We start from the raw sequence: 10,000 nt of genomic DNA, 5'->3' as shown, positions 1-10,000 counted from the left end.
TCTGCACACAATGACAGGACAAAATCAGGCGTAATAATAGGATTCTTCTTGAGGGCATTAAGAATTTGCAGCCAGGAACATTTAGAAGAAGAGAATAAATACATTATGGATTCATTCATGAAACTGGGTTACCCAAGGGGATTAATATTAAAACTAAAACACAAAGCAAAAGGAATAATGAGACGAAAAAACGACAGGAGACAAAATACGGACAGAGACACAAGAAAATTTCTAGTACTTCCTAATTCAAAAACAGCCAACAACATTACCAAATACTTACAAAAAGCAGGAATTAATATTGCCGTCACTTCAGGACAGAAGATTAAAGACTTGGTCGGTCATAAAGGTGAGATCAGGACTGATCAGGTCAACAAAGAAAGCACAGTGTACAAAATTCCATGTGGTGATTGCCAACGAGCCTACTATGGAGAAACGAGTAAGGGGACTAAGGTAAGAATGACACAATACAAATCAGACTTAAGAAATCACAGAACATCAAATGCTATAGTAGTACACGCAGAGGAGTATGGACATCTACCGGACTGGAATACCATAAAAACAATTCACACAGGAATGAGTAAGAAAATCAGGAAAGCAATGGAAGCAGCATATATTAATAAGGAAGAATGTATAAATAATAGAAAAGGGTTTATCAGTTGGTCCAAAATAGGGGCGGAATTAGCAGTACACGACTGGCCAAAGGAAAATGAGGAAGCGGAACATAGAGCGGATCAATCGTCCGCGGATCAATCCTCAGCGGACCAACCATCCACGGATCAATCGTCAGCGGCCCGGTCGTCCACAGGGCCATTAACTAGGAGACGTCCTCCGGACGATATATAATCTTGTAACCCCCTTGTACTACTTAGTCTCTCTGAAGAAGGTGTAAGTAGCCGAAACGTTAGAGAAATAAACTCATCTCTGACTTGTGTGTTTCTTTACCACCCTCCTATCCTCATCTGTCCAGATGGATAATATACATATATATATATATATATGTATATTTATGTGTGTGTGTGTGTGTGTCTGTGCGCGCGCGTGGGTGTGTGTGTGCGTGTGTCTGTGTGAGATTGTGTGTGTGTGCGATTGTGTGTGTGTGTATGTGTGTGTGTGTGTGTGTGTGTGCGTGTGTGTGTATATATATGTGTGTGTGTGTGTGTGTGTGCGTGTGTGTGTGTGTGTGTGTGTATTCACCTCGGATCTGCTGCAGTCTCTGTCGAGACAGCCAGACACCACCCTACGGCAGTGAGCTCAGAGCTCATTATTTGCCGATCTCTGGGTAGGTCTGAGACCACTCACACACCACACACCGGGACAGCAAGGTCACAACTCCTTGACTAACGTCCCATACCTACTCACTGCTAGGTGAAAGGAGACAAACCCAACTTATCTCCGCCCGGCCGGGGAATCGAACCCCGGTACTCTGGCTTGTGAGGCCAGTGCTTTACCAATCCGCCACCGAGCGGTGTGTGTGTGTGTGTGTGTGTGTGTGTGTGTATGTGTGTGTGCGTGTGTGTGTGTGTGTGTACGTGTGTGTGTGTGTATGTGTGTGTATGTGTGTGTGTGTGTTTTTGTGTGTATTATATATATATATACATATATATATATAATATATATATATATATATTACATACACACACACACACACACACACACACACACACACACACACACACCCACACACACACACACACACACACACACCACTAACACACACACATATATATATATATATATATATATATATATATATATATATATATATATGATATAAAACACTGATAAGGATTACAAAGGATTACAAAGGCAAAGCATGCCGACAGGAGACCTTTTGATCCATATCTAGGTCGGATGAAAAAAAAAAAAAAAAAAAAAAAAAAAAAAAAAAAAAAAAAAAAAAAAAAATCATATTAATAATAAATTAAAACTATAACAATGTAAATAACAATTAAAATACATAAATAAATGCATTGGTATAGTTGAATAACAAACAAACAGGTAAATAGTAAATGATAATAAATTGACATATAACTAATAATAAATGAAAATCAGACAGACAAATTATAACAAAACAAAAACAAATAATATAACATAAATTATAATAATTACAGCATCTTACTTAGGTATTTATCTAAATGATTCTTAAAGCTTCGAACTGAACTACATTGCACTACCTGTGCAGGAAGTTTATTCCATTCATTAACTACACGGTTGGCAAAGTTGTTTCTACCTACTTCCAAATTGAATCTATTTCCGGATAGTTTGAGACCATTGTTTCTTGTCTGATTCTCATTCAATGTGAAAATTTGGTCACTTTTGATGTTGTCAATTCCCTTTAAAATCTTAAAGACCTGTATCAAGTCACCTCTGAGTCTACGCTTTTTTAGGGAAAACAGATTCATGTGCTTAAGTCGATTTTCGTATGATTTATTTTTGATATTTGGAATCAGTTTTTGTGGCTCGCCGTTGTACTTTTTCCAGTCTGTCAATGTCTTTAATGAGATTCGGTGACCATACGGAAACAGCATATTCCAAATGTGGACGAACTAACGATTTATATAGCTTGTTAATGAGTGATGGACTTTTGAAATCAAAAGATCGCGCAATCAATCCCAGAATCTTATTTGCTTTCTCAGAGGCTGAAATACACTGCTTGGATGATTTGAGGTCGTTACTGATAATTACGCCGAGATCTTTTTCACTATCCACTTTTGTTAACGAATTTCCAAATAACTTGTAATCGTACTTGCTGTTATTTTTACCTATGTGCATTACCTTGCATTTACTTGTGTTAAATTTCATTAGCCACTTTTCAGACCATTGCTGTAATTTATCTAAATCTTCTTGAATATCTAATTGGTTTGAGTGATCATTTGCCACTCCGCACAGTTTTGTATCATCAGCAAATTTGGAAACAGTAGATTTTAGTCCATGGTCTATATCATTATATATACTATGAATAGAAGTGGCCCAAGAACGGAACCCTGAGGAACTCCACTTGCAACACTTTTCCATCCAGAAGTTTTTCCATTTAAAACAACTCTCTGTTTTCGACCATTCAACCAATTACTAGTCCAACCTAATAGCTACCACTTATTCCATGCAAAGCTAATTTAGTAAGTAGTCTTTCGTGTGAGACGGTATCAAAAGCTTTTGCAAAGTCTAGATATATTAAATCAATATTGTTTCGTTTTTTTTTGTCATAATTCGAGACAACTGTGTTGTAGAATTCGAGTAAGTTAGTCACGCAAGAACGTTTCCGTCTGAAACCATGTTGGCTATCATTTATCAAACGGTTACTTTCTAAATGATATTCGATAGCATCTCTGATGATAGTTTCCATTATTTTTCCTACGATCGAAGTCAAACTAATAGGCCTATAGTTATTTGGTTTCTTTTTGTCACCTTTTTTGAATATGGGAGTAACGTTAGCTAGCTTCCATTCTCTTGGGACATCTCCGGATATGATGGATTTCTTGAAAATAATTTCTAATGGAACAACAATCTCATTTTTCATTTCCTTTAAGATTCTTGGATGCCAACCGTCATGCCCTGGTGTTTTTATTAACTTTGAGTTTGTCTATACACCTTTTAATTGTTTCTTTTGTTATATTTACCGTAGTGAGTAAGTTTACCCCAGACTTTTCACAGGTTTCAGTTTGGAATTCACTTTGAGGTGTTTCGTTTACGAATACCGAGCTAAAATAATTGTTTAAGAGATTACACATTCCTTCATTTGAATATTCAAGTTGACCGTCAGCAGATAATAGTGGACCAATGTGATTCCTAACAACCTTTTTATCTCTAATGTAACTATAGAATTCTTTGGGATTCTCTTTGGATTTCTCAGCGATGTTCATTTCGTATTGTCGTTTTCTTTTTCTTATTGTCTTTTTTAAATCTCTCTGTATTGATACATAACTTTCATAGTCATTAGATGCACCCGAGCACTTATATTTCTTATAAGCCTGTCTCTTTTTAGCAATACTTTTTTCAGTTTCTTTGTCGAGCCACTTTGGGCGAGCCTGATTTGGGGGACGTCTGTCCTTAAAAGGAATGTAAGTTTGAATCATCTTAGTGAGCGTATTTTGAAATATTTCCCACATCTGATCTACAGCCTTTCGTTTAATTTGTCCTCCCAATCTGTAAGCTGAAGCTCCTGACGTAGTTCTATGAACTGAGCTTTACTGAAATCGGGTATTTTAGAAGCACAAGTATCTATTCTAAAATTGTTTAGGAGTTTGAATCTGACTAAGTTGTGATCGCTATTTGCAACAGATTCACCGACTTCTACATCAGTTGCCATGCTTTCGCGGCTAGTGATCAATAAATCGAGTAAGTTTCCATATCTTGTGGGCTCTCTTTTACATGCTGAATTAAGTAATTGTCACCAAGAAAATCAATCAAGCGACTACCTATATGGCCATGTTCAAGGGTCATCCAATCAATGTCAGTAAAATTGAAATCACCCATTATATATATTATACACATATACACATATATATATACACATATATATATATGTGTATATATATACATATATATATGTATATACATTTTCTAAACAGAAATGTAGTAGAACATTTGTAAATTACACACCGCAACCCACAGTCGGAGAAATAATAAACTTCCAATAAACAAAAATCCTATATTTCGGCTATCCTGAAGAGGGCTACAGTTTATAGCCTAAATATAGGATTTTTCTTTATTCGATGTTTATTCTTTCTCCGACTGTGGGTTACTGTGTGTAATGTATATACATATATATATATATATTTAAATATATATTATATATATATATATATATATATATATGTGTGTGCGTATATATGTATGTGTGTGTGTGTGTATGTTTTTGTGTGCGTATGTATGTGTGTGTGTATATATGTATGTGTGTGTGTGTGTGTGTGTGTGTGTGTGTGTGTGTGTAATAAAACCACTTGGAAAATAAAATGAAAGGTGACCGAACGTTTTGTCTATTTAAGACATTTTCTAAAATAGACGAAAACATTCGGTCACCTTTCATTCTATTTTCCAAGTGGTTTTATTACACATCTTGTGAATCAAGTGTTTTTGTGATTTTTTCGCATATATACATACATATACATATATATATATATAAGAAAATACATTTGAAGACGTCATACGTCTGAGGATATGATTATACAAACTGACCTCCTAATTTCTGCAATTTTTTTTTTCTCCTGTTGTAAATCATACTTTGTTTCAGTTCATTTGGTGATTTAGACTATCGTTATCTAAGCATACCTTTATTTGAAATAACTTTTCTTTTTTAACCATTATGTCTCCTTTCCCATATCCTTTTGGGAATGCAAAGAGGCCCCCCTACAGTTATGAACCACCGAGTTTTATGCTCCCCCTCTTCAAGAAATTTCGACTTTTGTGCACCACTCGCCCGACCGCGACTGACCATCAGCATCGGCAGCAAAACCGAGATGCGACAGGCGGAGTCACACCTGCTGAGCCTCGATTCCATGGAAGGCCTGAATTGTGGAAGGGATTATGTTCAACGACGGCGCCCTTTCCTGGAGGAGAGCCTGTTACAGGCCTCGAGCCCTTGCCTGGCGAAGACTTCCTCCGAAGTCTATCGCCCGCAAGGAGGAGGAATCAAGCCCACTTACAAGCCCAAGGATGGAGTCGAGAGAAGACGCCAGCAGGACCCCAGGGACACTTCAAGAGGTGCTCCCAGAAGCTCCAGGGGCAAGGAAGGAAGAACTCCTCACGGACGACTACTGGTACAGCGTCAGCCCCGCCCACTGCCTATTTTGCATCCGCAAGCGAAAAGTCCTCGAAGAAGGAAGGCTCGCTTTCGCTTGCTGGGTGCACGACGAAGACGAAGAAGAAGAAGAGGACGACGATGTCTCTTCATCTTCTTCGGTATGTGAGGAACCAGCTATCACTTCCTCCTCCTCCTAGCTTCAGAAAGACACGAGCCCCCGCAGGCTATACCACAGGGCGACTCGGGACTCAGGAGAGCGTTGCCCGGACCAGAGGTCGAGCCCAGTCGCCCCGCAATGGCGGACACCTCCGGCCTGGTTCCGGACCAGGAGTGACGTCGAGTCGTGGAGGGCAAGCCCACCCTCCCGACGACAGTGGAGAACGCCTCCTGCATGGTTCCGGACCAGGAGCGACGTCCATACCTGGAGGAGGTGAACCAAGCCCAAAACGTTCACTCAATTCCCATCGATAAGAAAAAGTAAACAAAATGGACATTTCTAGCCCCTTTCTTTTAAGCCCAAAGTGCATTTGATGTTTTAGCCCAAAAAAGAAAAAAAGAAAAGAAAAACAAGAAAATTAAATAGAAATAGAAACAAATAGACAGAAATGGACATTTTTAGCCCAAAATGGCACCTTTCTTTTAAGCCCAAAGTGCATTTTTATTTTTTAGCCCAAAAAATGAAATAGTAAAAACAAGAAAATTGTATTGAAAAAGGATAATTAGAAGAATAGACAAAATGGACATTTTTACCCAAAATGGTACTTTTCTGTTAAGCCCAAAGTCGAGCAATTGCAAAGCCCAAAGTGCATTTGATATTTCAGCCCCCCAAAAAATAGGATTAAGTGCTTCCTTGGGACCACGAGGTTTCCCTCAGCTGAATAAAATTGCTTGGTGACGACAATCCCACAGGATTAACTCACTCACTCTCTCACCATCCGACTCCCACGCCGCGGGAAGTGAGAAACCCTTGGAAGATTGAGCTTGGTCAGGGCTGTCGAGAACCAACGCGACATAGGCTGCAGTGGTTCCCGGGAATCCAACTCACGACCACCCTCTCGTGAGTTCGACACGCTATCCACTGGGCTACCGGGCGGCACAGAGCGTCTTACCGACCGGGGATACGGTACTTTTTCCTCGGTGCGATTATCGCTCAACGATGATCGTTCGTGGTTCAATTATTATTATTATTATTATTATTATTATTATTATTATTATTATTATTATTATTATCATTATCATTATTATTATTAAAATTATTATTATTATTATTATTATTATTATTATCATTATTATTATCATCAATATAACTATTATCATTATCATTATTATTACTATTATTATTATTAATATTGTTATTTTCATCATTATTATTATCATTAGTGTTATTATTATTATTATTATTATTATTATTATTATTATTATTATTATTATTATTATTATTATTATTATTATTATTATTATCATTATTGTTACTATTATTATTATTATTATTATTATTATTATTATTATTATTATTGTTATTATTAATATTATATTATTATTATTATTATTATTATTATTATTATTATTATTATTATTATTATTGTTATTATTATTATTATTATTATTATTATTATTATTATTATTATTATTATTATTATTATTATTATTATTATTATTATTATTATTATTGTTATTATTATTATTATTATTATTATTATTATTATTATTATTATTATCATTATTATTATTACTATTATTATTACTATTACTATTACTATTACTATTATTATTATTACTATTATTATTATTATTATTATTATTATTATTATTATTATTATTATTATTATTATTATTATTATTATTATTATTATTATTATTATTATTATTATTATTATTATTATTATTATTATTATTATTATTATTATTATCATTATTGTTACCATTATTATTATTATTATTATTACTATTATTATTATTTTTATTATTATTATTATTTTATTATTATTATTATTTATTATTATTATTATTATTATTATTATTATTATTATTATTATTATTATTATTATTTATTATTATTATTATTATTATTATTATTATTATTATTATTATTATTATTATTATTATTATTATTATTATTATTATTATTATTACTATTACTATTACTATTATTATTATTACTATTATTATTATTATTATTATTATTATTATTATTATTATTATTATTATTATTATTATTATTATTATTATTATTATTATTATTATTATTATTATTATTATTATTATTATTATTATTATTATTATTATTATTATTATTATTATTATTATTATTATTATTATTATTATTATTATTATTATTATTATTACTATTATTATTATCATTATCATTATCATTATCACTATTATTACACAGGGGAACACTTTTTCAGTAACTTTGAGTTGCATTGGATATTTTAACGGATTTTGAAAGAGTTTTAGGCGCTGATTTCAAATCTGAAATCAGTTTTTCTCTACAAGCTCTAGTTTGTATGCAATTTGAGGTTAATGAAATTGTACATATGTGAACTTGCGTAAACCATGTATAAGCATTTTAACGTCTATATATATAGATAGCTTCTAATATTTTGATCATTCTTCTTTTGTTTCAGTTCAAACATGGCTTCCAGAATGAGACATCATTGCAGAAACAAGCCTGATGCCTTCTGCTACATATGTGGATGCTACACACTCAATCGTCAGAGACGTAACATATCCTCGTTCGTCAAGCGTGCCTACAAGGCATATTTTGAAGTTCATCTTGGTGATCAAGACAAGCAATGGGCTCCTCATGTTGTGTGCCACAATTGTGAGGAAATGCTTCGAGACTGGACCAAAGGAAAACGCAAAGGTCTGCCTTTTGGAGTTCCAATGATTTGGCGCGAACCCACCAACCATGTAACTGACTGTTATTTCTGCATGGTAAACACAACGGGTGTTGGGAAGAAAAACCGACATAAGATTACGTATCCGAACATTCCCTCAGCTATTCGGCCTGTTCCGCACTCTGAAGAAGTACCTGTTCCAGTTTTCAAAGGCTTGCCTTCATTGGACGATAAAGACATTGGACATGATACAAGCCAGCAAGACAGTTGTGACAGTGAATTGTCAGAAAAGTGTTCACAATCGGAGGACTGTTCTTCAGACACTGAACCTTTCCCCGTCCCTAAGCCTCTTCCCCAGGCTGAACTGAATGATTTAGTGCGGGATTTAGGTCTTTCAAAGAAAGCAGCAGAGCTTTTGGCATCAAGATTACAAGGCAGAAATTTTGTTGATCACTCTGTTAAAGTATCATATTTCAGAAAGCGTGACCAGCTTTTTGTGACCTTCTTTTCAAAAGACAGACAGTTTGTTTACTGCCATGACATCCCAGGGCTTCTCAAAGAACTGGGTGTACCTTACTATAGTCCTGCTGAATGGAGACTCTTTTTAGACAGTTCAAAAAGCAGTCTAAAGTGTGTTCTTTTACATAATGGCAATGTTTATGGAGCAGTACCTGTCGGTCACTCAGTGCATTTTGCGGGAAGACTATGATGATATGAGAATGGTCATGGACTTATTAAAGTATCATGAGCACAATTGGATAATTTGTGTAGACTTAAAGATGGTCAACTTTCTTCTTGGACAACAGAAAGGTTTCACCAAGTTTCCATGTTTCCTCTGTATGTGGGACAGCCGAGCACGAGACAGACATTGGGTCCAGAAGGACTGGCCTATTCGTGACACCCTTGAAGCAGGCATGCCAAATATCATACAAGACCCAATTGTAAACAGAGATAAGATCATCTTTCCTCCTCTTCACATCAAATTAGGTTTGATGAAACAATTTGTCAAGGCACTGGAAACCGAAGGTGAATGTTTCCAACATATCATCACAGCTTTACCAGGGTTATCATTTGAGAAGATCAAAGCAGGCGTGTTTGATGGCCCACAGATTCGAACCCTAATTCGTGATGATCAGTTTGTTGCTAAGATGACCGCTTTAGAAAGGGCAGCATGGTTATCCTTTGTGGCAGTCGTTCAGAACTTCCTTGGAAACAATAAGGCGGAGAACTACAGTGAACTTGTGAACAGAATGCTCCTCGCTTTTCGTGATCTCGGGTGCAACACGAGCATCAATCTTCATTTTTTGAACAGCCACCTTGATCAGTTCCCTGACAACCTAGGGCTGTGAGTGACGAACAAGGAGAACGATTCCACCAAGACCTAAAGATCATGGAAGAACGCTACCAAGGGCGCTGAGAC

At 35.3% G+C, this 10,000-nt stretch overlaps 1 protein-coding gene across 1 annotated transcript in view; it reads left to right on the top strand.

Moving 5' to 3' along the window:
• The window catches only part of LOC143022726 (uncharacterized), a 932-nt gene extending 687 nt beyond the window's left edge, over positions 1-245 (top strand). The window contains exon 2 of the mRNA XM_076181073.1: positions 138-245. Coding sequence (XP_076037188.1) covers positions 138-245 — 108 coding nt within the window. The remainder of the gene's footprint in view (positions 1-137) is intronic.
• The last annotated feature ends 9,755 nt before the right edge of the window (positions 246-10,000 follow it).

Source organism: Oratosquilla oratoria, unplaced genomic scaffold (assembly GCF_046742065.1).
Source record: "Oratosquilla oratoria isolate Oo_2021 unplaced genomic scaffold, ASM4674206v1 SCAFFOLD151, whole genome shotgun sequence".
In the NCBI taxonomy this organism is placed as follows: domain Eukaryota; kingdom Metazoa; phylum Arthropoda; class Malacostraca; order Stomatopoda; family Squillidae; genus Oratosquilla; species Oratosquilla oratoria.
The sequence above is the reverse complement of the archived record's forward strand: the minus strand, read 5'-3'. Positions and strand labels throughout refer to the sequence as shown.